The 27804-nt window shown below is 35.7% G+C and overlaps 1 protein-coding gene across 1 annotated transcript; it reads right to left on the bottom strand.

Moving 5' to 3' along the window:
* Positions 1-2: 2 nt before the first annotated feature.
* On the bottom strand, positions 3-27713 carry lmna (lamin A). Its single transcript, XM_079894544.1, has 14 exons — positions 27633-27713; positions 25252-25359; positions 24158-24536; positions 7545-7701; positions 6372-6497; positions 6030-6200; positions 5690-5815; positions 4844-5064; positions 3442-3727; positions 3253-3360; positions 3050-3169; positions 2901-2960; positions 2215-2430; positions 3-1946 (listed from the first exon to the last, which is right to left on the bottom strand). Exons 3-14 carry the CDS (start codon positions 24502-24504, stop codon positions 1911-1913), a joined length of 1974 nt encoding a protein of 657 aa, XP_079750670.1. The 5' UTR covers positions 24505-24536; positions 25252-25359; positions 27633-27713; the 3' UTR covers positions 3-1910.
* Positions 27714-27804: the final 91 nt, after the last annotated feature.

Here is a 27804-nt window from a genome sequence, read left to right as displayed (position 1 = left end):
TCACAAAACAGTAAATGATATTTATAAAGACCAACAAAAATTAACACAACATTCCCTGCATTGCCCTGCAGTATGTTTAAACTTTTTTTTTTTTTTTTTTTTACAAAACCTTCATGAAATTAGCCATCTAACTAAAAAACAAAAATTCAAAATAAAGAAAATAAAGATTTTTTTAATAATCTTTTTGTCTGATGATACAAATGTATACTAAAAGAAAACTCTAGAACTGGATTATCAATAAGTGTTTTTCTTTTCATAAGGAAACACTGTCCATTGAAATCCCTCGATCCATTATCAGTTTCAAAAAATCAAAAGATATGGCTTGTTACAATAATGCTAATGGCTGTTTAAGCAATAGAAAACCACAATTTGTAAGTATATGAATATATATATAGAAAAAATAGATATTTTATCCCAAAATGCTCTTTTAGAAACCCAAAGCTTTGCTAAGCAATAAAATTAAAGTTTAATATCAGCAATATCCAGTCCTCTTTCTGGAGAGCTGTACGTTGGCTCGGTTATGTTTCTAATTTCCTATGATGAAAGCTATTCCAGCTTTCTGAAACCAATTTTTGTTTCAGGTCTTTTGTTTTCAGATTGCCCTAAACGGACTGGACATCTGTGCAGTGAAGGAAAAGACTGCTCAGATTACTGGAGCCTTCCAGCTGTCCAGGTGAAGAACTGGATCATCTACTGTAAGAGAGCAGTGGCAAGAGCAAATCAACACTCAGTTCCATAGAGAAATACAAATGTTTTGGTGTACATGATAAAACTCAAACATTTCAAGTACCACCGTAAAAAAAACGACATTAAAGCTTGGAATGACAGTGGTCATTTTGCATATTTTAAACATTCTGCCTCTAAGGCTGAAAACAAAAATACATCTCTTCAAATGCTCAGTACTTTAAACACAACATGATTCTCTGGTAACATGATACATCAGATATGTCGTTCTCGGCAAAGTAAACTTCAAAAGTTTTCCATCTAAAGCAATTAATCAGCTTTTGTTTAAAATGTTGACAACGTCTTGGCAAATGCAAACTGCTAAGGTGATTTTCTTTGGATTAGTTTTACAGTTGCTTCAAGTCTTTCAGAAACATCCCATAAACACTTATTACACAAGACACAACATACTGCAGTCTAGTCCGAGCTTGTAAGTGCACTGCCAAAAGACACAAAGTACTTATTAATTGTGCAAAGCAGTTTTACATTCAGAGCATCTCTATTTGATATCCTGGAGTCTCACTGTAACAAAACTGCATAGAATTTCTGACTGTCTTTTCCCTTTTGTAGGTGCACATAATTTTGACCATCTGACTGCGAGAGGTAGCATGAAAAATACCATAACACCTACTGACAAATAACTTTTGGGACAATGCAAAAATGAAATCTCACTTCCTGATCTTACATTACCTCACGCTCACTGTATGTTTACTCGTCCTTGAATGTGAGCTAAAGAACCAGCCTGCAGTACAACTATAGCCCAGTACTCTACATGAGAGTTTTGCCACATGATCGAGAGGGTTTCTTGACTGTGCGTGTTGCGTTCTGACAGCATTCTCGTGGAGAGCTCATGGTGTGAGTGTGAAGTGCTCTGTTCGCCTCTCTCCCTGAGTACAGTACGATTATTCTGAATCTGAAGCTGCTGGCGGGCCACCATGCAAATACATTAGAGTAAACACACTGTACATAATAATAGTCGCAAACTACAGCCTACAAGCTGCCAGCATATAAAGCCTTATGCCATTCAAAAGCCAAAAATCTATCCTGCAGATTATGCAATACAAAACAAGAAAGACTGAAGTACAAAATATATAATGTAATAAGACATGTAATCCAAAAACAAACTAGTTGCGGGATGAATTCCTCATGGTTTGTGTTCAAGGACAGGTGGCTACAGCTCAGCTCTTCTACATAATGGAGCAGTTGTCAAGTTTGGGTCCAGCCTGAGAGAGAGAGAGAGAGAGAGAGAGAGAGAGAGAGAGGGAGGAAGGAAATGAATGTAAATATAATAAGACTGCTGTAGTGTAAACAATTTCTTATGCCTTTGTTTTACATTAATGTTAAATGAATTACAACAGTATATTAATAACGAAATTCATCACAAAACATTAAATGATAATCTGATGATTGTAAGACTAAAAGCATTAACAAAAACATTTAAAAAAAATAAAAATAAAATACTGTTGCAACTGAAGAAGAAAAAACACAAACCTGTCTGGGTTTGTCATTGCTCACGATGAAGTGTGAGGGTGACACAAAAGCTTCGGGCAGCCCCCCTCCACTGCTGAACGAGCGGGACGCACTGGACACTCCAGAGCTGGCCGACACACAGGTGTTGTTTCTATCCGACGGCTGCCCGCACGAGCCACAGAGCACCGTACGGCTGCGGAGGTTGTACTCACTATCCCCGCATGTGCTATGGGCGGCCTGCAGGTGGAGACAGTGAGTGGAGATTATCAGAGGACACTAAGACTGGATCTTATTATAGATGAAGTATGGCTGCTCTCTCAGTTCATTTTAGTGCTATGATTCACTGCAGGAAGGCTACACCCAAACAACCCATTACCAAAAGTGTGAACAATATACACCACATGTTGTGAGAAAGATGCGTTTACATGCACTTTTAAAAGTTTGATTTCAGTCAGGCTAAGGCAAAAAGTCATGTTAAAGCTTTAGTCTGACTTTGTGAACTTTAGTCTGACTTGCAGACTTTGATTATATGACTGTAGCTCAACTTTGTCCAATATGCATAAGTGTCAATTGAGACAAATGGTCTCTGTTGCGCACTTAGATTGTCCTAAGTACTCATATTTTCATTTAAACCTGGCAAAACTAAAATTATGCAAAAAAGATAATGAGATTACTAAATCAACTGAGATGTGCTAGTGACTATGTACCATATCTTCATCTTCCTCATCCTGGAATAGAGTGCGTGTGACCTTCCTCATGGCCATTTCCTGGGAAAACGAGAAAAAAGAGAAATTAGTCACTTAGCGACCTCGAATCAAATACAAAAAGCTGGTCGGTTTGTTTAAGATGATCCCACCTCCCCACTGGCGCTGACGAGGGTAGTCTGGAACAGATCTCCACTGCCCCAGGAGTTCTGGGTCTTCCACACCAGGTCAGAAGGAGGGTTGTGGGTTCCTCCAGCTCCTGAGGCCCAAATCTGACAACAGAGAGATACTGAAGTGAGTCAGGAATTTAAATGCGAGCTAAAGGTGACTTATTACGTTGAAAATCGATACGTACTGTGACGGTCTGTCCCGCCTTCAGGTTAAATTTTGGTGGGAACTTGTAGATGATGGGAGTGCCGGAACCAATCTGCCTCTTTACCTGCCAGTGACCCAGAGTTTGATCCTGGGAGGAGGAAGAAGATTCATTTAATAAAAAGCAAATCATACTTAATTCCTTTTATTGAGCGCCAAAATTCCTTCTCACCTGGTCGGACTTGTTACTGAGCCGTACGAATTTGCCCTCCATGTCAACTTCGTCCACGGTCACGCGGCCACTAGCAGAGGCCTGCTGGGAGACGCGTGTGCGAGTGACAGTTCCACCAACCACGCTGGAGGCATCGCTGTCATTATCATTCAAGCGACGTTTTTTAGCGCTGCCGGAAGAAGTGCGACTGGTGCTGCTTTGGACCACACGTGCGTGAGAGCCAGAACCAGAAGAGCGGGTCACAGTCACCCCACGGACAGGAGGGGGACTCGGGGAGAGACGCAGCCTTTAACAGAGAGAGCGGGATGGGTTGAGAGTTATTCCAGGCGGTCATTCACAACAAGTCCTATTATTTCATTTGAGGGCTTTACTCTACAAATATTGATACATGCAATTACTTTGATTAATTAATCAGAATATTATTAATGCTTTTAGTCTTAAATGTAAAAAATATGAAAACTAAAAATAGTATTTATTAATATAATTTTTTTATCAAAGTTAGATCAAAGAAATATATTAAAATTAGGGCTGTCAAACGATTAATCGCGATTAATCGCATCCAAAATAAAAGTTTGTTTTTACATAATATATGTGTGTGTATGGTGTATAATTATTTTCTATATATAAATACACACACATGCATGTATATATTTAAGAAATATTTGCATGTATATACTGTGTATATATATTTATATTATATATAATTTAAATTATATATAAATATTTTATATATAAATAACAAATTTTTCTTAAATATATATGCATGTGTGTGTATTTATATATAGAAAATAATTATACACCATACACACATATATTATGTAAACACAAACTTTTATTTTGGATGCGATTAATCGTTTGACAGCCCTAATTAAAATAGACTAAAAATGGTTCTATTAATATTTTTAAATAAACATATTGTATTATATCTAACTATTAAAAACATTAACAAGACATCTGAAAAATCAATCCAGCTTAGATTACAAAAAGTAATCTATTAAAAAAATGATAAAATAAATATTAAATAAATTACAGAATTAACTCATTTACAATATTTACTCAGCAAATATGGTTATATGCAATCAATTATAATCAGTATACTATTTTATTAATATTGATAATTTCTTAAAGTAAGATAAAAATATTAAAATGGTTTTATTTATCTAAATGTAATATAAAAAACATTACACAAAAAAAATCAGAAAAATCTATTTCTATTGAAAAATTATTTAATCAACTTTTCAATACTTATTCAGTACTTCATTTTATTAATTAATAATAATATCATGAAATGTATTTTTTATTTTACTTAAGATCTACAGCTCTATTATTTACTAGTAGCGCCTGTAAGAAAAGAAGAAAAGGCTTTCTGCATGTGTGCAGTAAGCAATATCCCATCTCTCACCTCTCCTCCTCGCCCTCCAGAAGCTTCCGGTAGGCGCTGATCTCCATGTCGAGTGCGAGCTTAATGTCCAGCAGCTCCTGGTACTCGTCCAACTGTTGCTGCATGCGCTGCCTCATTTCAGCCATCTCTTTATCCTTCTCCTCCAGACGCCGCCGCATGATGTCCCTCTCTCTGGATAGAGACTCCTCCAACTCACGGATCTTCGCATCACGAGCAGCCAACTAATGAACCGGGCAATTTAAATAATGTAAATTTAGAATGTACACATTTGAGGTTTTTTAGGTTTTTATTTGATCTGTTAAGTTGTCCTTTATTTGCAGTGGGACTACATGCTAGGTGGATGAATGTCAAGTTACTGTGTGTAAGCAACATAATTTCAGAGGGTGGAGTTATTCTCCATTAAAAAAATTATTTGCAGGTAGTTCTATTGTTAGAGCGTTACTGTTCATATGTACAGGTGTGAGGAATTGCCAGCACTTAAATAAATAGATAATAAAATAAATAAATTTATTTAAATAAATAATAAAGACACCATGAAATCAAAATTGACAATTCTTATTTTTTATGGAATATTGCAGTATTTATTATAAATAATTTATCCATGCACAATTCATGTATGCTCGTAATCTTTAATTAAACTAGCTTCCCCTCCCTCCAGCAACAACATCTCTTCTCTGATGATGGCGTTTACTGGCATCATCGGCATGCGGGCGGGACAACCTGTTACTCACGTGAGATCACTTCAATAGCATACGTCAATAGGGAAGAAAAGACTATTGCAACTTCCGTTTCATGCCGACTTTAAAATGTGTGTGTGTGTGTGTGTGTGTGTGTGTGTGTGTGTACCTGTTTCTGCAGTTGAGAGAGCTGAGTGGACAAACCCTCAATCCTCAAACGTGTCTGCTGCAGTTCCTCATGGGCGGCTCCCACCAAACTACTGTTCCTATCAGCCGAGTGACGAGCGTTCTCTAGCTACACATATATAGCACAGGATGACATTTAACTGACAGATATGCTGTATGTCTTTATACATAAATATATCTCAACAAATACAACTGGCAACGGATCAGTCAGCAAATATGTATGCAGGGCGGCCCAGTTCAATGGTTTAACAAGGTGCCCCTGGGCAGATACATATCCTCATACTAAAGTCATTTGGCAGATCTCTCTTTGATTTTTCTGTTACCTTGGAGTTGTAGGTCTTTTCAATGTCCTCCTTGTAGATGCGAAGCTGCTCTTCGTGTTGTCGACGAAGTTCAGTCAAAGCTTCAGACAGTTTACTCTCAAAATCTTGCTGCCGGCCACTGTCGATTTCCACCACACGCGACTCATACCTGCGCTTAGACTCGCGAAGCTCCTGTAGAAAGACATCAGGTTAGAGTACAGAAAGTCCTGAAGGTCTTTGATAGTTTTAGAACTAGTAGATATGTTAGCAGTGAATTCTAAGACGTTGTGAGTAAAAATGTGCATGAGACAGTGTAATTCTTTTCATAGGAGAGCTCAGCGTAAGTAGATTTGTTCGTGAGACCTCAGAGTAGATGTTCTTCTGGAATTCCAGCTCCTCTTTCAGGGTCTGGATTCGGTTCTCAGCATCCACACGTCGTAGCATTTCATCCTGTAGCTGCTTCTTAGCATCGCTATGACTGCCCTCCAACTGCAATACACATATTCACTTTACTAACTTCTATATAAAAAGCAATGCACTATGTAAAATACTAACTGAAACCCTGTTACCATGTTTGACTTGTCATATAAAAATATCGAAACATTTAACCAACATCTAATGCAGTAGGTCTTTTGACTCCTTTTGTCTAAGAAAATATTCGAAGACCCTCCTAATCTAAGCTTATATATACACTTCTATTGTAATAAAACCATAAATAAAATAGAATTCAAAAATATAGAGTCAGTTTAATTATGTACATCTTTTTATTATAATTTTTTTTAAATTATGTTAATTTAGCTAAATTTTAAGACTTACTGGGGGCCCCAAAGAAGTTTGTCGAGGCCCCCTATTGGCCCCGGTCCCTTGATCTAAACAAAATGAATTTACTTCAGACAAAACAAAAATTGTTTTGAGAAAATATATATTAATTTAATTTTGACAAAGTATTTTCTCCTTTTTAAAGCACAAATCTACCATGATTTAGAGATGTTTATGCTTAAAACAAAATCAAAAAGAATTGATAATAAGGTATATACACTTAAATCAAGATATATTCTCAGAGAACAATTCTTAATATATTACACAATACAATTTGCTTCTCATGTAACTTGCCTTGTTCTAAGAAATACTAATGTATATTTATTTATTTTAAACTATATTTTTTTTAATTTAAGCCCATAAATATTATATTTAATAATTATATTTTATTTACCGAAAAATGATTAAAAATAATGATTGATTAAATGAATATGCCTATTTTAATGTGATTTTTCCCTCTAAATATAAATACTGTACATATGTGAAATAGAACTTTAAATAATATTCCTTTAAGCAAGCAAGTATTCCTTTAGATACTTTAAAAACATATTTTAGTGTATGTATTAAATAGATAATCCCTAATATTAATCGCCTAATAATGAATTGATCTTTGTGGTTTAAACTCGCAACCTTTCGGTGAATAACCCAGATCTTTGACCACAGCACAGCACCACACCACCCAAACCCTTAGATATAAAGCTTTGATGTAGTCATCACCTTGGCCAGCTGGGCTTTCAGGTCTCTGACTTCAACCTCCAGTGATCTCTTCTCCCCCAGTGCTGTGGAGAGAGACGCATCCTTGGAGTTAAGCAGAGCTTCCAGATCCTTCAGCCTGGCCAGAGCCGATTCCAGATCTGCCTCTTTCTTACTGTTCCTACAGTCATAAAAATACAAAGACAACATTAAAGCATTTTTTCATATAGACACACAGAGGAATACAATTACCTCAATTAGATTCAGTATAGTTGGATTATTATATGCATTCATGCATGTTGCGGGTTGAGTGGAAAGTCTCTTATTTCAGAAAATTGGAAGTAACTTCACTAGCGTGGCACCATGGCCTGAGTAAAGCGCCTCAGGAAAGGATCGGATCTTGACGGCTGTCAGACAGGATCTAACACTGTAAAATGTGAATCTGATTTATATCCATAAACTTGACTGAATATGTTTGCAAAGTAGCCAGGCTGGAATAATCAGTTCAAGGCAAATGAACATCAGCCTTCAACTTTTGCCTGGGATTTTGTACCTAAAGCAAGGACCCTTTAAAATCTGTAAACAATAACCTTAAAAACCCTCTCTGAATCAGAGCAGGAGTTGGGACTCCAACAGTGAATTTAAACCATATGTGCACGATTGCAGGGTTGTTCATTTCGAAGTTTCAGAAAGGAACCACAAAAAACCTTAATAGAATCAGAATGGTAAACACTTCAATAAATAAAAGATGACTGGTCATTTTATTATGGTATGAACTGAATTAAGGCAAAGTGAGGTTTAGGTTTGGATAATAAGGCCAGAAAATGGTCTCTCTCAAAACAAGTGTTTAAGTTTAGAGTTCTTCTCTGCGCATTCCCAGATCAGATTTCACAAGGCCTGTAAAATAGCTGCTCCAAATTTAGTCATGTGATTGATGACCAAACAGGGCTTGAAACAATTAAAACTCTACCACACTTCAGTCCCTAAAGCACCTTTCCCAAACACACAACTTCTTCAAAACTCCATTTTGCACACTCAGACTACAACTACAACAAGACTAAAACTCAACCTACTAAAGCTACTAACTTCTAGAGTTTGTATTCTGTTCTCTTCAACTCTATGGGGCATTCCATCGCACCTCCTTCCTGAGAGACGTTATTCAAACAACTTCCCATTCACAACAACAGAGGTTTTGTTAGGTCACATTCTCTACTTTACAGCCACACATTTTCAATAAATGGTTCATGAGCCTGGGGGAACATGAAAAAACTTTAAATGTATTTGAGTCAACTGCCCTAACTGAGATAAAAGCCTCTTGAGGCCTAATCTGCATTACTACTTAATGATTATTCAATAGTGAACATGATTATTAGGCTAAAGAAAATGTGTACAAGTATGTGAAAGCAACGTACTTGTAAAATAATAGTTCAATGCAAAATATTTTTGAAAAACCAGTTACTGAAATTCTAGTTACACCACTGATATTTTATGCAAAAATATATGGAAGGGAAGATTTATGCGAGATGTTTGTCAGAGAGGCTTTTGAGGCCACATTCATCACTATTTTTGAGGAATTGTGTCACTGAAACTGAAAAAAAGCTCACAACTATGTATTTTAGCTGTTCACTCTACAGAAATAAAAACAATCATTGTTCCTCAGCAGGATATGGTGTTTATGTGGAAAAAAAATTAGCCTAAAACGGCTCATTAAAATGTTTAATAGGCACAGAGAGAGGAGAGAATGTACTGGAGTCCAGAGGGGTGACGGTGAATGTCTGACTCTGTGGGTTACATTAAAGGTGTGTAAGCAGTGGGTGGGCACATCCAGAAACATAACCTCTATCGTTTAGGATATTTGCCAATTAAAACCAGCCCGTTCCTGTCAGCACGATAAGTGTCCTGTTTTGTTCACATTCACAGCGGAGCAGGCCACATTTGGAGGAAACAATGTTTAAGAGCCTCCTGTGGTGTAATATTTTAAAGAATAATGTTTGTTATTTATTCTATTATCTTTTATATTTTATGTAATTTTTTGCTGCCATTGTATTTGTTTTCTGTTTTTGTTCCTAACATCTCCAGGAACTGTCCACAGGAAGCCCAACCAACCAGACGCTTTTAAAAGCAGACAATAGAAGAACACAAGTTAATGTCATCTCTGTGCCAGGGCACATTGTCCTTGTTGACTGGACCAACCTGATCAAAGGTTACACTGCAAATGGTCAAATCTGAATGAATTCAGTTTTGCGTGATGGCATCTAAAGAAAAACAACTGCAAAATAAAGTGCTCATATGTTGAGAAAAATACTATAAAACTATGGCAGTTGGAAAACTGGAGAACAGACCACTTCAATAAAAGCATCAATTCCAGTAAGTTTTCATTAAAAAGTGTGTATTTTGTGTGCCGGGTTGTACTTTGTGTGTGTGAGACAAGAGGGAAAAGGGTTTGGCTTGGCATCTTGGAAACAGTGGAAACATTTCAGGCACAATAAGAGCCAGTTGAGGGAGAGAGAGAGAGGGGAGGAGAGGAATGTACCAGCTCCTCTATCACAGCTATCTTTGTCCTCTTTTGTGACGAAAAAGAAACCCACAAAAAAGCCCTCTAAATGTTTGCTGTAGTGTTACCATGGCAAAGTGGTGTGGAAATATGGCACATGTGGCCATCTTTGAGAAAATGTTGACCATGAAAAAACACTGGAGCCAAAACCCTCAATTTGAAAGCTTACAATCAAACGCAGATACAAATTTTCCACAGAATAAGAATGAATCAAACTGATAGAAATTCCTTATAGCGTACTTATGAGTCCAAAACCACACAACTTAGCTGTGGACTTGCACGCACACAACACAAACACTCTCAGGGCAAAGTAAATGCCCTGACTAAATCACCTGACTAAAAGTAAATCACTGACTGAAAGTCTACAAGGACATTCTCTGAATTTTGGTCATTGAAGTGTCTCTTTAAACCTATATTTACTTCAAAAACTACAGCTTAACACATCTCACAAAAAGCACCATATAATAGACAGCCTTCACCTGCAACAGCTGGAGGTTTTGAGAGGAAAAATGACCATAGGCGTTCATCAAAGCACTTGTAAAACCATAAAAAGTACATAGTAAAACCGCAGTCTAACACAACACTTCATCAATGTGATAAAAGGCCGGAGGTCTTGTCAAATCAAATCTTTTTTTTTACTACATTTACTACAATCTATATTAGCTAGGTTCAATATTTTTGCACAGAATACCAGCAATGTTTAGGTATGCAAATACATAGTAGTTATCTTCAGTCAGGCGTTTTATTACCATTTTATGGTTTTATAACTGGACAAAGTTTATCTGTGCAAGTATAACATCAAGGAATTTGTTGGGGAATCTGTTTAACGTCTAAATATTAAAAGTAATTTTCTTCCTAACTTGACAACAACAACTTTATTTCAGCATGTTGAAAAGCAGATAAGCTGAATGAACAATAAAGTTTACTAGGTTGAAATACAGAGTAAAAACAAATTGCTGCCATTCAACTCATCACTAAAGCCCAAGCTCTGCCTCCTTATCCTCCATTCAGCTCCACAATACACCGATTCACTGCTTTTGACGTCAACTTTCCATTTAATGGGTGAAGCGCACACGTGAGTCAATCTTAAAACAGAAAAAAACAGGGGTTCCCCATTTTCCCACTGTACTATGAATAAACGTTTCCTTTTTAATTGTTGAGACGATTCTGACTCACTCTCGTCGGCTGCAGGTCTACCACGAAGTCTCCATGGAGACAGAATAAAACACACAGAAGGAAAAACGTATGGTCAGAAGGAAAAAGATGGTGATAGGGTTTTAAAATATGCTCTTAACATAAACATAGACTAAAAATAGACCTCCAAATAGACCATTCCAGAACCAGAATTGGCCCATTGTAAAGGTTTGAAATTTGAGAATAACATTAAAATCTTAAAGACATAAATCTTTACACACAAACTTACACCAGCTGGGAAAGACTTGACTAAGCATGACCTAGTATAGGCATTAATCTTTACAAATGTTTTTTTTTTCTTGAAGAGTCTAAGTGTAAGTTTTCCTCTAACACTACCTGTTATTTTATACAAGTAACAGATCTGTTAAAGGACTTTCTGTTCCAGATGGTTGAGCAATTTTAAATTCAAATTATATCTAAAACACCAAAGGGTGAGCAGGTTGATGCAGATACCCAGAGGCTTGTTCGTTTTAAAGAATGATAATGTCTTGTCTAGGGTATATGTGCTTATCTAATATGTCTTTAAAAATCTAAATGTATGCTCATTTCATTAATATTACAATAAAAGGTTGAATCTAGATAAATAAGCACGTCCACATTTTCAGCATTTGTTTGTACAACTCACAACACTGACATTGCAAACAATCGTTTTCCAATCAGTATTTTGTCTAGATTTTCTGTAAAAAATATTTTACAGAAATGTTTTTAAAGCAAGATAAATGTATCATAAATGTACCTTTTTTATGTTTTAAGCATAAATCATATTAAAAAACAGTTCATATAATTACATTTTTTAAAGCATATATCTTGAATTAAAGAAAATAATTAAACTAAAACAGGCAAAAACATTGATTGAGAAAATTACATCTTGCAGTGAAGGCGTTTTTATTCAAAGTCAACAGACATGGTAATGTTATATAGTCTCAGGAAAATGATTATTATGAAAATGTATGATCCTGATGGTGGTTGTGAAGGGTGTGGTCCTACAATCAGAAGAGCTCCTGTAACTGACTGAAGCTGAGGACTCAACACAAAGAGAACATTATCCCTGCTCTGATTCATTAGCACATGACAGATGCTAAAAGCAATTCCCCCAGAGTAAAATACTGTTCCATGATTTATCTGATCCCTCTGTATAGTCTGGCACAAATGATCACAATCTTTAATGTAAATTCAAATAGAAACAGCCTATTTGTAGGGATTCTTCAGGAATTCCGGGAAGGGACAATCATGGAGGCCTGAATTGCATGGCATGAATTCATTTTTGCATGGACAAATGTGTGTACACTCTTATATTGGAGTTAGGATCACATACAAATCCTATTAATGTGCAATATGCATAAATTTGCGTTTTGTTTCATACTTCGCAAAAGGGAGGATAGGCTGAGGCTCTGCCAGCGTGGCAGCTCTGCATTTAGGAACCGATGATGACTCACTCTCTCCCTTACGCCCGTGGCTCATACACACCACCAGAACACCAATTACAGTAACCCTCTCTCCTCCCTCTTTATACAAGCCCATTCTAACATGATCTGCATCGGAGGGTCTCCAGCATTACAATCTAAACAGTTTTCCACTGATTTTTCCATGGAATAAACATAACGAGATTCCAATGTCATCTCCGGTACTCCTAATATAACGTTTGCCTGTTTGCAGCTGCCTTTGGTTAAGAATGGGATGGAGATGTTGTGTATTTTGTGTGTGTGTGTGTGTGTGTGTGTGTGTGTGTGTGTGTGTGTGTGTGTGTGTGTGTGTGTGTGTGTGTGTGTGTGTGTGTGTGTGTGTGTGTGTGTGTGTGTGTGTGTGTGTGTGTGTGTGTGTGTGTGTGTGTGTGTGTGTGTGTGTATGTGTGTGTGTGTGTGTGTGTGTGTGTGTTGTACTACTCTGCCAGTGTTCCCCATTATTAATGATTTGGCAAAAGGCAAACATCACCTTAAGCTATGAGTCACATGACAGTGCCACGTGACAATTCCAACTCTTTCATAACCACATTTAATTTTTGAACAGTTTTACGCAGAAAAAACTACTGGGCATTTTAGTGTAAAAAAACATATGTCATATGCCATAAACATTACTTAAAGGTGTAATCCAAGTGTAAGTGGTATTTGACAGCTAAAAACATAAATAAAATAGCTTTTATTAAGCTGACATGTAAAAAGTAAATTTGTCTTTTCAGTAACGGTTTGGTGTCTGAACAGAGCTACACTGTGTTGCGTTTCAATGGAAGAATCTCGGCACACAAGCTCACTCTGAATTCTCAACAAATCACTTGCAAATGAAAAACATGTTTGATCTTTAGTTTAGAGTCTGTGGATGGGGATTACATAACTAACCGAATGAGTCAGTCAGTCCAAAGCCTTTCCAGATCCAACCACAACCAAATGAAGCACCACTGCATGAGAGTTTGGGATGAAGAGTAGCGTGTGAGCGGATTTTACATTTAAGAACATTTTAAGAACAAAAGGACTGTAATACAGAGCTGAAAATGCCATCAAAATTGGGTGTGTGTCTACCCAAATATGTATGCGTATCTAGGCGAGTATGTAAAAAACATTATATGCCCATTATTTTAAAATGATTTATAATTTATGACTCAAAGCTCTTCAAACACATACGTACACACACTCCAGTATAGCATGGAGCAGCTCTTTAGGTTAAAAACCTTTTTTCATGACCATCATCACAACTTCTACTCAGATCAATGTAGAAGCTTCAACATCCCCCCATTCAAATCACCTCTTTAAAAGTATTTAAATATGCAGTAACAAGACCGGACACACATACTACTCAATGCCTGAGAAAGCAATAGCTGAAATAATTTGAAAACATCTTGAATCGTTCCTCACACAATTTTGTTATTTATTGTCATGACATCAAATAAGATAAAAGATATTTTCCAAAATGTGAATATGTCTAGATTAAAGAAAGAAAAAAAAAATCCAGAGATCCGGATCCGGATTGAGAATAATTTCTCATAAATGAATGTAATTATAAACAAACACACAGCTGGAGGAAAACAAGCTGTGCTAATTGTCACGACAATGGAAAGCCACATGTGACTGGAAGCAAGAGGCAAGTCACAAAACTAGATCGCTTCCAGCATAATCAACAAAGCTGTGTGCAATGCAAGCAAACATGCTTCAGGATCCCAACTGACATTTAACACATTTGGCAAGCACTTTTTTCAAAGTAACTTATCGTGTATTTGATAAGTATGTGTGTTCCCTGGGAATCAAACCCACAACCATCTTCTACCAGCTTTTTTCATTTATTTTTGGTCCTTGCAAAGAAATTCTGCATTATTTAATGCATTAGAAATAGCTTCTTAAGAGAAAAACTGCACATTTTTCTTTTTAGAGAAATTACTTTGACTATTACATTTATTGTGCCTTATTATTTACAACATAAGATTGCTGGACTGGACCAATTTAATAGAATATCCCTAATCTATTTGTGGACCCATGCTAGCAGCATTATACTAAAAATGTTCAAATGTTGTTGTTTTTTTGTTTTTTACCAGTATAACGTTCACAAATAGTGAATGTTTGAAGGCTTTTATGCATGCCAGAGAAACAAAAATTGATGTCCCTAGATGAAAATGAAACAAATATGATGTTAAAATATCCTCACTGCATTCCCCTATTTACTGTAACATGAGGCAGTAATGAGAGGTGATGTCAGGATAGCAGGGGAAACAGAACTGTCCTACGGCAGTGATCACATCACAAAAAAGAAAAGAAGAGAGAGGGAAAGAGAGAAAATGAGCCTGCTCCTCTCAGAATGAAAGAGATACTCAATGGGAAAGGAGAGATGGCTCTATTCAGATGCGTTTGGTGTGCTGAACATACAGCTATTCGATCTGTCCGGTGCCATTTGAACACACAGGTGCCCGCTGAAGATGATATACTATAGAGATCTTAGAAAGTTAAAATGAAGGAAGGAGAAGAATAGCCAAATATAGGAAAATCCCATTGTATTCCTTTTTAGAAAGGACAGCCCTGAACTTAACAAAACACTAATGTCTGTAAGATCAAGCTTTTTCTTCACAGTCAACTGTCGCCTGAAGAATAACACTCAAAAATACACTTATTAGGTGTAATTTTAATGGTAGATAGACACTATTAAACTCAGAATTACAAAACCACAGGGTGATTGTTAATTTTAAACATGATGAGTGACTTGTGCAGGAAACTTATTAGAAGCATGTGATAACTGTTTATTGCCATGTGTTTTACTCTGATAATGGAAAAGCCAAAGGATGAGGGGGAAATTTCACATTAGTAACTGAAAATACTTTGCATAAACTTGACAGACAACACTAGTAAAGTAACCTTAAATAAGGTTTTAATTACCACATTCATGAACCATGGTATTTGCGTGATAGTACATGTGTACTGTGTGTGTAGTACTTTTTAGTTAGTGCATTAAATAATTTAAATGATCATGAGTTATAATTATGCTTTCTAAGGGAGAATGTTCGTAAAACCCCACAGCACAAACAACCATGTTTGAAAGCTGTTAGCATGGTGGAGTGTCTTTGTTGGATATTCGTAACCATAATGATAATATATGCACTGGGTAAGCCAGTCAATGGAAAACCTCTCGGTTAGGCTACACATGTAACGTACGTCAGACGTACCGACATGATTGGGAATGTACAGAGGGAGGGAGTGGCAGGAAATGTCTCACTGAAGATTTTTTTCATGTTTGAAAGCTGCCAAATGTCCTTTTGTTTGCCCTTGAGCCATAACTTAAAATAATGCAGACCACTAAACCAGTGAGCACTGAACTGATAAAACTGTTAATGAATACTTCACTGCTTAACAATAATATGATTTACTAAAAAAGAGCATTTACAGAAGGTGTATGAGGGCCTGGGGTCAAAGATAATAGTCTAAAATGACAGTGATTTAATCTGATTGATGTTTCTTTAACTACGGCACTTTAATATCCTAGTGGTTGATTTTTTTTTTTAAACATATTAAAATGTTTTTATTAATATTTTCAAATATTGTTATATTGAGTTACAACTTTTGGTAACACTTTAGCTTAGGGTCCAATTCTCACTGTGAACTAGTTTCTCATTAGCATGCATATTACTAGGATATTGGCTATTTATTAGTACTTATAAAGCTCATATTAATGCCTTATTCTGCATGACCATATTCTACATCCCTTAATCCTATCCAATACCTAACTTAACAACTACCAACTATTAATAAGAAGTAATTCAGAGCTTATTGAGGCAAAAGTCATAGTTAATAGTTAGTTAATAGTGAGAATTGGAGCCTAATCTAAAGTGTGACCAAACTTTTTACTATTTTTTTTAAATCTAGGATACATAACACACTAGCAATTAAATTAGCTGTTCTGTTTTTTGTTTTTTTTATGTTTAAAATTTCATGCACATCACAATAGTTCTGTTAACACAATTCATTATTTGAGATGAATGACATTTGTTGGTTTAGGGAGAGGAGAAAAACATGGCGAACTGTGTACAGCTCACTCAGGGCGGGGTCTATGCTAATAGAGCGGTCAGCAGTTGTGGGCGGGGCTTAAGCATGTGACATCACAAAAGGTACAAACGGCTTGTTCTGAAACATTGCTTATGATTTATGGTGATTTAAAAAAAGAGAGAGAGAGGGTGGATTTTCACCATTATAGGGTGGTTGTGTACACACACTGCTGACACACATTTATATTCAAACACCATGTAAAAGTGAATTTTGTGTAATAGGTCCTCTTTAAATAAACTAGTAGTGAGAGAGTGAACAGTGTGTTTTAAGAGACCACATGGCCAGAAATGCCCACAACTTAAGAAACACCCATATATAAATGGAAGACTTAACACTATGGAAGTATAAGTGAAAAGGAGAGAATATATCTCAGAGAAAGAGCACATGAGTTGAAGACTAGTTAATGTTTTACAGTGATAAAACTGATAAAGACTCTCAAGATCAATGCTCTGATCTTTTTAAGAATGCACTTCCTTTTCCCCAGAATCTGCAATAATGGAATGACTAAGATGATAATTGTCCAGATTACTGTCCCAACTCAAGCCTGAAAAATCATTGTATGAATGGGGGCTCAGGACACACCTGAAAATGCATGCAGAGTCGGAAGATGTGTCACTAAAAAGTGGATTAGAGTCAGTATTTTGAATCATTTAGACAAATACTGACTCATCTCAGAGTTCCTACTCTGGACCGTTTCATTGTATTGCCTAAACAAACACTGAGGGGATTTACAGCATTTTAAATTAAAGTGATGACATGCTTCTCTTTTAGTATGAATTGAAAGATGTATATCATCTGCACTGTTTCCAGCTGTAGTCTTTCCACATTTCAGTCATTCACTCCTACACTGCAGCTGTCAAAAGAGTTCAAACAGCGACACAGACACAGAATACAGTCTTCTGTCTGATAATGCCCACAGAAGCCAAATGCTGCAGCCGCAACAGCAGCCACAAACACATGTACTCTCACAGCATGTGCACACACACAGCTGTACCTGCTGCATGACCCGGCATGACTCCCCATTCAAGAACTTGACTGACCATTAATTTTTCTAAACAATAATGTCATAAAACAATATTGTATGTCAAAGTACATGAGTGATTACTTTAAAACAAGCCCTTTTAAACAACTCTGGGAGGATATACATATATACATTAGTGCTGTTAAATTGATTAGCCTAATTGCGATTAATCACATCTAACAAAAGTTTTTGTTTATATAATATATGTGTATATATGTTATTATATTTATATGTATGTATATGTATGTATGTATATATATATATATATATATATATATGGGCTGTGCAACGATTAATCGCATCCAAAATAAAGTTTGTGTTTACATAATATGTGTGTGTGTATATGGTGTATAATTATTTTCTATATATAAATATACTGTATTTATATTTATATATAAAATTTATATTATATATAAACATAAACATTTGATATATAAACAACAAATTTCTCTTAAATATATACATGCATGTGTGTGTATTTATATATACAAAATAATATATATATATATATAGGGCTGTCAAACGATTAATCGCGATTAATCGCATCCAAAATAAAAGTTTGTTTTTACTAGTGGTGGGCCGTTATCGGCGTTAACGCGCTGCGTTAACGCGAGACTCTTATCGCGCGATAAAAAAAATATCGCCGTTAATCTATTCTCCAAGTTGGGTTGGGAGCGTTGGGAGCTGGCTCAAGCTACACAAGCTATGATGACGCAATCTACCCGCGGCCGCGAGGAACACCCGGCTGCAACGCATCATATTCGTCGTCATCTTAAGTAAACACGGCTGAAAGTGAAAGCTGGTGTAAAAGATCCGTGCAACATCCATTATTTGGACTTGGTTTGTATTTAAGCCGTCCGACGTAGACTGTGTGGTGTAACAGTTCGGTAAGTTAACACACGACTAATCCGTTCTACCACCTCAAATTCAAAACGAAACATATCACTGAATACCAGCGCGCGCGTATTATTCCCAATATATCTTAGTGAGTGGTGTAGCACATAATCTCTTTTTATTAAAAGCGCCCGATTTTAAGAATCGTTGTTGTGTTTCTTTTTAACTGAAAAGACATCAGTTAGACAATATTCTAATTTTAAATTTGGGGTTTCATAAGCTCCAAGCCATAATAAACATTAGACCTACTTAAGTCTCTGCAGCTAGTGTACTTACATTTGATTTATCTGCAAAATTATGTTGTATACTTACAGTTTTGCACAATATATGTTCTCAAAACTACATACACCCTTTCAAAAAAAAAAAACAAAAAAAAAACAGCAGTTGTTTAGCAGGGTCTGTGTAACCTGTTCTGAAATGGTTTTATTATAATATCGTTATCGCAAGAGGCTGCAATGTATATCACAATATGGATTTTAGGCCATATCGCCCATCCCTAATTGATAGCCTATCGTAGTTGATAATAACATAGGCCTACCTAATGTTGCCTACGGACGGTAACAGTACAGTAGTAACCTTTTACAGTCTATGAGTAGAACAGCTTTCTCAAGCAGTTTGTGATGCATTTTGGAAACAGGAGATGAGCCCCTGGTCTAATGCGCCACCTGGCTTGAGAAACCCGTTCTCAAAGACTTACTTTTATAGTCATTATTTGGGTAGCACACATACTCTGAATGCCTTCGGCAGAATTCAAATGAGCCATTTTAATCTAGATTAATCTAGATTAATTTCAAAATTAATCTAGATTAATCTAGATTAAAAAAATTAATCTATGCCCACCTCTAGTTTTTACATAATATATGTGTGTGTACGGTGTATAATTATTTTCTATATATAAATACACACACATGCATGTATATATTTAAGAAATATTTGCATGTATATACTGTGTATATATATTTATATTATATATAATTTATATTATATATAAATATTTTATATATAAATAACACATTTTTCTTAAATATATATGCATGTGTGTGTATTTATATATAGAAAATAATTATACTCCATACACACACATATATTATGTAAACACAAACTTTTATTTTGGATGCGATTAATCGCGTTTAATCGTTTGACAACCCTAATATATAAATATACAGTGCAATGCATAAGTGAATACACCCATGCTAAAGTTGACTAAAAAGAGGAATAAAAAATCATATTTTGGAAATTGAACGTAATGCCTTAATTTAAAAAAATAGGAAAAATCCAACCTTTAAGGACACCAATTTTCTTTGTGAATGAATAATGTATCGTAAATAAATAAATGTTCTTCCTTAAAATACATGGTGCATAAGTTAGTACACCCCTATGTTAAATTCCTCATTTTTTAAATTAAGGCATTACGTTCAATTTCCAAAATATGATTTTTTATTCCTCTTTTTAGTCAACTTTAGCATGGGTGTATTCCCTTATGCATAGCACTGTATATATATAGTATATATAGTATATATATAGTAAAGAAATAAAGTAAAGAACTCTCTTCTCATCAAGAACCAGTTTTAGTTGTATAGCATTTTAGAGTTACGCTAAAAGGTTCGTTTGAGAGTGTTACGTTTTAGGTTCATCACATAACTATATTAGTTTATGTTTTTTTTAAAGCACCAGTGTATTAAGAACTATAAAATAAAAAGTTATTCATGGAACTTCTCCTGTGGCAATAGAGCTACAGTACATAACCCCATTCGTTTTCTAACTGGAACCTTAATGGAGATTTCTAAGTCTAAGTTCTAGGAAAACATCTGCTAAGCACATAAGTGTAATGCAAATCTCTATCAAACTCACTGGCATAAAATAAGGCTACTGTTCCAGCATGGCTTTCTTTCTGAGGTGAGGGGTTAAAGTGAGAGTAAACAGTGCTTCCCCCACAGTTACTTAAAGCTCATGAGTCACCACTCAGTCCAGTCAGCACCTCTCACACACCCTGGCAAGGCCGCATGGTTGCTGTGGAAACCAAACACTTCCAAACAGCTCAGCTCCACTGAGTGTACGCATTCATCTGCATTCACCCATTGATGGACGCTTACAGGAACTCAGGAGGGCTACTGAACCCTGGGACTCTCTGAAATAAGATCATCTCTTTCTGCCGACTTCCCCCATGAGTATAACCACAAGCCTTATGAAATGAATGAATATGACTCACAACGCCTTTCCCTAACTTTTAAACTTGTTTCACATCATCACTGAAGGCAAATATTTGGCACTGATGTCTATTTGTCTTTGAACCACACCCTTGATGGGTCTGAACACACCTCTTGCCTAAACCAGGGCATTGAATAAGTCTACTACCATAGAGACAGCAAGATAAACAATAGATTATAATAACAATCACTGTGACTGGATGACAAATACTACATTGCTTCTAAATAAATTATAAGGATCATAAACTTTAATCAGTGGTATTGAATGGTGTGAAATAGTTTCTCTGTGTAGTTTGGATATATTTAAAGTACAGTGCTATCAGACAGATCAAGTACAAAGGACAAATGCAAGGATGCATGATGATTTTATGATGGGCAGTTACCTCTTAGTTTTATTCAGATTATCTCCTCTCTTACATAATGCGATTAGTTATTGCCGAACTAAGTTTGAAATGAATAAAACTCACAAAAACTTACAACATCTTACATTTAATATAGATTTATAGATTTCACGTTGAAAACTATAATTGTATGTAGAGATGCACAATATATAGATACCATATTGGTTATCATCCAATATTCAAGATTTTTTATTTATTTACTACTATCGACTAATACTGTGTTTAATTGTTCATGCTCATTTGTCCTGCTTTTACATTTAGATTACTTTTGCCGTCATCTAACACTCAAGTAAATCTTGAAAAACACTAAAAATTGAATAACACTTTAAATGTAATGTTTAGCAAATATAAAAATTAGGGCTGTCAAACGATTAATCGCGATTAATCGCATCCAAAATAAAAGTTTGTTTTTACATAATATATGTGTGTGTACGGTGTATAATTATTTTCTATATATAAATACACACACATGCATGTATATATTTAAGAAATATTTGCATGTATATACTGTGTATATATATTTATATTATATATAATTTATATTATATATAAATATTTTATATATAAATAACACATTTTTCTTAAATATATATGCATGTGTGTGTATTTATATATAGAAAATAATTATACTCCATACACACATATATTATGTAAACACAAACTTTTATTTTGGATGCGATTAATCGCGATTAATCGTTTGACAGCCCTAATAAAAATATCAATTTTAATCAAAATGTAATAATAATAATCACAATTTTATCATTTTCATAATGTACATTATAATGTTATGATGCCTAAATTCACTTGTAGCATTAAAATGATTGATTTTATGAATTTTCGTCGTCTTATTTTTTTTTTATTTAAACAAAATAGCCATTTATCGGTTATCACCCATAACATTAAAATAATTATTGTCTTATCATGCATCCCTAATTATGACCATTATTCTATATATTATGGCTCATTATTCTATATATAATATATATATATATATATATATATAGCCGTTCAAAAGTTTGGGATCATTAAGATTTGTTTTATGTTTTTAAAAAAAGTCTCTTATGCGCACCAAGGCTGCATTTTTTTTAAATCCAAAACACAGTAAAAACAGTAATATTGTGAAATATTATTACATTTTAAAATAACTGTTTTCTATTTGAATATATTTTAAAACCTAATTTATTCCTGTGATGGTAAAGCTGAATTTTAAGCACCATTACTCCAGTCTTCAGTGTCACATGAATGATCCTTCAGAAATCATTCTTACATGCTGATTACTGATCCCAAACTTTTGAACGGCAGTGTATCTTTTACATACTTATCGGTTAAACATATACATTGCAAAGATGTTATCTATCTTCTTTAATTAATGTAAAAATTTAAAGCAATTCCACGGAAGACACACAGGAATGATAAAAATGTGAAATCACTAATCAACCAGAAACCATCACACTAAACTTGTTGTAAGGGAGTGGTGGCTAATCCAACAGCACAACACACCCACATTTACACCTCACATACCTGAGCTGCAGCATACTTTGAGGCGGTGTGTGGTTGTGTCCACCGCCATTCTAGTAATTTTTTTTTTAAGGAAATGAATACTTTTGTTAAGCAAAGATATATTACATTTATTAAAAAAAAAAAGTGACAGCAAAGACATTTATAATGTTACAAAAAATGCTGTTCTTTTAATCTTTCTGTTCATACTGTTGCCTTGGCTTTTAGCTTGCTTAGTTGGGGACATTTAATATTCAACAATTTTATTGATCTCCCTTACTTAAGGTGGACGATGACGCAATTTTCTTCTGGAAACAAACTTTGTTGTATTATGTTCATGTTATCACTGTGAAGCTGCTTTGATACACTCTGTATTGTGAAAAGCGCTATATAAATAAAGGTGACTTGACTTGACTTGACTTGACTTGACTTGACTTGACTAAAGAATCCCCAAAAAAAATGCATCATGGTTCTCACAAAAATATTAGGCAACACAACTGTTTTCAACATTAATAATAATAATAAATATTTCTTGAGCACCAAATCAGCATATTGGAATGATTTCTAAAGGATCATGTGACACTGAAGACGACTGAATACTCAAAATTCAGCTTTGCCATAACATAAATAAATTACATTTTAAAATATATTAAAATAGAAAACAGCTATTTTAAATAGTAACAATATTTCAGCTTATTTCTTTCCTCTTTTTTTGCAGTTTTGATTAAATAAACAGCTTTAATGAGCATAAAAGTCTTGTGTACTCTACAGCATTATACTGTTGATTTGTTTTCTGTTCAATTCCATTATTATAATTTAATTCAGTTTCAATTTAATTCAGTTTAAAAACACATCAAACACAGCCTTAGTGACAGGAGCAATAAGCAGACATTCAGTGGAGAAAATTGCCGTCATGGTTCAGCTAAATTTAGTTGAGGACTAGGCTGAGAGCCCAGGGGTCGGCCCGTTCTGCTCTTCAGGGTTAAACTTATCTCCTGGATGTATGAAAGATTTCAGAGAGGAATACATGGCCCATGAGGGCATGCCCAACCGACTGCATTAGCCAGTGTCTGCAGCTCTTTGGTGTCACAGACAGTTTTATGGACTGTAAGCCGCACTGTTCAGAAACTAAACCTGGTGGAATTACTGCAAGTTTCTGGATGGAATGAGTCATAGTAATTGCTACTGCTATAACATCAAACTCAAGAGTTACTCGCTGGAATAGCACTGGTTTCCAGGATTAAAGGACTTGCTCACTCAAAAAAGAAGGGTGCTTTTAAACTTAAAGGCAGATGAACTCACATGGATTTGGTACGACATGCATGACATATGAACCATAATCTGCACACATACCTGGCCTTCAGCTCCTTGTAGTCCTCACGCACCTTGCTGAGCTCCAGTTGCAGTCTGGCTCGTTCTTTGGCCACCGAGTCCAGAGTCTTCCTGGCATCCGCCAGCTCGGCCTCGTACGCCGCTTTCATGCCACCCAGCTCCCGACTGATCTCCGTCTCAGACTCGGTGATGCGCATACGCAGACCTGCGTTCTCCGTCTCCAGAGAGCGCACCTTATCAATGTAGATTGCCAGACGGTCGTTCAGGTTGCACAGTTCATCTTTCTCCTGTAGCCGAGAGATGCGGGTGGGGGACAGGACATTGGTCACCCCTCCACGGCTGCTTCGTTTCTGACTTGGAGTCTCCATTGCTGATTGAAACTACTGCTGTTAGCCTGAAACTGTACAGGAAGTAGAATAGAATAGAATAGAATATAGAATATAGAATAGAATAGAATAGAATGAGGAGAGACATAATTCAGAGGTGATACGTTCAGTCATCTCTTATAGTCACAGTATGACAGTCTGAAACTGATAGCGCAATTTATTTATAGATATAAAAAAAAAGTAAAAAAAAAATTATTAACTCCATCCCTCTCATGTTCCCTCCCTCCCTACCCACCATCCTTCTCCCTCACTTTGTGTCTTACAGTTTCCGCCACGCCCAACCTCTGATCACATCCAAATATGTTCAGCACAAACTTCCCAGAATAAACATTTAGTTCAAATCTCAACTTCAGACTAATCTGGTTTAGATCTAAACCTCAGACGGGTTAAGACTGCATTCACTGTAACTTATCTTGGGCAAACTATCCAGACACACTCTTTGACACACTTTAAAGACGACTTGCACAGAAGTGCATATCAAAGTCCCATTCACAGGAGCTCTGAGCACATGTTTGTTTTGGACGGAGGTAGTAATTCCAAACATTACAATGTGCTTAGACAGCACATGTGACACTCCCCCTCAACACACTAACAGCAGTAACAGGTCTTTTACTGTACAATGCTATTAAAAAAGCTATGAAAAAACACAAATGATATACAAAACGTATACAGCATTTGGGTCCATTCACAATCAGCAGAACTGCAAGTCAAAATGCCTGAATCACTGACCTGGTAAAGCAGAGAGAGAGTTTGGGTTAGCGAAGGCTCCTACGTTGCTGTGTCCCGTTGAAACTCTGCAGAGAGTGTCTGTTCTGACTCTGGGAGAAACTCACGCCTCTTAGGGACGAGAGAGGAGGAGGAGGAGAGCAAGTGAGGGCGGAGCTTGTGAAGTCTGACTCAGTGAGAACACACAAGGGAATAGAGCTTTTACTGTTTCTCACGTGGTTACAGAATTGTCTCGGCTTATTTTATTATACGATCTGTAACTTGAGAGGTAAGCAGTTTGAACATCAGTCAATTAAATCCCTTTCTTGATAATGACTTATCCACAGCAAAATAAATTAAAACTAAATAAAAAAACAGAATAGAATAAAACAATGTTTAAAAATGTCTAATAAAAAGGAGAAATTAATTTAAAATAAATATAGAAATTATTACTTAAAATAAAAAAAATATAAAAAATATATATATATATTTCCACATAATGAGTGCTAGTCCGAAGAGCTCTCCAAAGAGCTACTCATCCAAACGCATGAGCCTGAGAAAAATATCCCTCATTCTTTCTTCCTAGAAATCCAGAATACATCCATTTGTTGCTGCATGAAGCTTTAAAGAGGAAGGTCACAGAAAACAGCCCTGTATTAAAAACTGGGAACTGCCTGGTATTTATTTCGAAGGGGTGGACATACGAAAAATAAATTATCCAATCAGGTGTCTTAGTAAAAGGAGAGAGAGAGAGTGGATGAGACGAATCCTTTTTGGAAAAGAAGGTTGTGCTTCAATTCACTTAAAACTTCTAACTAGTCACCTCCCATCAACTCCCTGTGGTGCATATTAGAGTTCAGGATCAAAACTGCACATCAGTGTTGTTATTGTACAATAAAATTAAAACAAAAACAAAAACAAAATCTTATTTTTTTTATAATTAAAATAAATCTGAACTATAAATATTAGATGAAAAACTTGAACTTAAAAACTTGTTGAAATATTGCCTTGCAACTAACTAAATATATATTTTTTAAGTTAAATAAAAAAAATAAAAATAAAAAACTTACATGTTTCAGGCCTGGTTTCACAGATGGGGCTTAAATTCAGCCAGGATTAGGTCTTAGTTTAATCAAGATTAAAAGTTACTTTTATAAATGTGCCTTAGAAAAAAAAAAACATTACTGGTGTGCATTTTGAGACAAAACAATGGCGCTGACATATTTTAAGATACATGCAAACATGCTCAAACATGCATTTTAGTCCATGACTAGGGTTAAGGCTTGTCTGTGAAACCGGGGGTCAAAGTTTAATTTGAGTATTAAAATTACAAAAAGTAAAAGCTAATATATATATATATATATATATATATATATATATATATATATATATATATATATATAAAATAATTAAAAGCCATATTTATTTGAATCACTATGTGCACAGAAATGCTTCTGGAAACAGCGCCATGAGGAAAAAAGCTAGGGGAAAACAGCAGACACGCCTGGCATAATAAGCGCATAGGGGGATCAGTGGAAAAATCCCTGTAAATTCCAGTACCTACAGTCTAGAGATGCTTGACAGCTAGAACACAGACAGTGATGTAATTCTGCAGGATGAGCCTGTCTGTTCTGTACTTTCTTTTCTCCTAGACTCTCTTACTCTGCCATCTTCATTGCATTGTCACACACAACCACCACATTCCAATATAACAATGAGATTCCCCAGGGTAAATGTCTCTCCACCCGGAGTGTCATCTCAAAAATCTGGGGGAACTGATGAGAGATGTTTTGAGTAGGCCCAGGTGAAATCTTTAGAGTTTGACGCATTTTCTGCAATGATTTTGAGGGAAAACCTGCAGATTTTGTCGGATTATGTTGAATTTTGCAGGGGCAGATTAGATGGGGTTTACACTTCTGTAAGAACATGACTCAGGAAACCAAGGGGTGGAGAATTTGGGACACATGCAGCAAATTCCAAGACATGACACAAGGAACTCAGACACACTTACTTGGGGCAAATTACACTGCTAATACCTTCTTAAAATGATATAGCATTCATTCATATAATTTTCAGATTAAAGTCATCAAGGACATTGTGATTAGTAAAACCTGTAACCTTTAATTCATAATTGGGAGAGACGTATATAACACAAAAATCATTTTCTACTGCAGTCTAAACGGCTAATTCAGGACTAAAGAAGAGAATTCCCTGCAATCAAGTAGGATATAGGCTATTTAAGTAAAATTACATGTTATTAAAACTGTTGAGTCATGCATTGAGAATGAACATACAAATCGTTCGTTCTATTCATATACACCCCACAAAAGCCGTTGCTATGGACTAGTGTAACCAAAAAGATTAAATGTTTAGGCAAAGACTCAGCTAGGGAAACAGTGACTCACAGTTGCCGAATCCCAAGATCAGGAAACGTTTGCAGGCGTTCAAGGATCCACCATACCCTCCTCCTACTAGCATGGCGATGCAGATGGACTGTGCAACGCCCTCTAGTGGCCAGTCAATAGAAACGCAGAGTTCATACTCTGTCTCTGACAGAAAGTCACCATGGTCTCCAAG

The sequence above is a fragment of the Squalius cephalus genome (assembly GCF_949319135.1).
Source record: "Squalius cephalus genome assembly, chromosome: 15".
In the NCBI taxonomy this organism is placed as follows: Eukaryota; Metazoa; Chordata; class Actinopteri; order Cypriniformes; family Leuciscidae; genus Squalius; species Squalius cephalus.
This window is presented reverse-complemented; position numbering and strand designations above follow the sequence as displayed.

What these genes read in the sequence shown, in the direction of transcription:
- lmna (XM_079894544.1), bottom strand. Translation starts at nt 24,504, where the DNA reads ATGGAGACTCCAAGTCAGAAACGAAGCAGCCGTGGAGGGGTGACCAAT. An exon ending in AGAAGAACATCTACTCTGAG is followed by an intron (nt 6,201 to 6,371) that starts GTCTCACGAACA and finishes GTCTTTCTACAG; the next exon opens with GAGCTTCGCGAGTCTAAGCG. An exon ending in AGGCGGGACAGACCGTCACA is followed by an intron (nt 3,170 to 3,252) that starts GTACGTATCGAT and finishes CTCTGTTGTCAG; the next exon opens with ATTTGGGCCTCAGGAGCTGG.